This window comes from Penaeus monodon, chromosome 20 (assembly GCF_015228065.2).
Source record: "Penaeus monodon isolate SGIC_2016 chromosome 20, NSTDA_Pmon_1, whole genome shotgun sequence".
Taxonomy (NCBI): Eukaryota; Metazoa; Arthropoda; class Malacostraca; order Decapoda; family Penaeidae; genus Penaeus; species Penaeus monodon.
The window spans coordinates 44,410,946-44,411,273 of NC_051405.1; the positions used below are offsets into that span (position 1 = coordinate 44,410,946).

Below are 328 nucleotides of genomic sequence, written 5' to 3' on the forward strand. Positions count from 1 at the left end.
GCCAGTCCTCGAGTACGTGGGTCCTCGGCGCCGCACGCTCGTGGCCAACCTGTCGATCGCCCTCTTCTACACGGCGGGGACGGTGGCGCTGCCGTGGCTGGCCATGTGGGTGGCCAACTGGCGTCTGCTGTGCGCCCTGTCCGCCGTGCCCATGATGGTGTCCTGCGTGGCGCACTGGATCCTGCCCGAGAGCGCCCGCTGGCTCCTCTCGCAAGGTAGGCTGTATTTCGTGTGTTTGTGGTTATGTCATAATGGCTGTCGCTAACAGGTCCCTTTTTTTGCGTGGGTATTGTTTGCTGAGTATACAGTAAGGTTTAAGTAAAACATT

At 59.5% G+C, this 328-nt stretch overlaps 1 protein-coding gene across 1 annotated transcript in view; it reads left to right on the forward strand.

Annotated features, from left to right (window-relative positions):
* LOC119586012 (organic cation transporter protein-like) overlaps window positions 1-328 on the forward strand; it is a 23,322-nt gene that overhangs the window by 17,942 nt on the left and 5,052 nt on the right. The window contains 1 exon segment of the mRNA XM_037934720.1: window positions 6-215. Coding sequence (XP_037790648.1) covers window positions 6-215 — 210 coding nt within the window.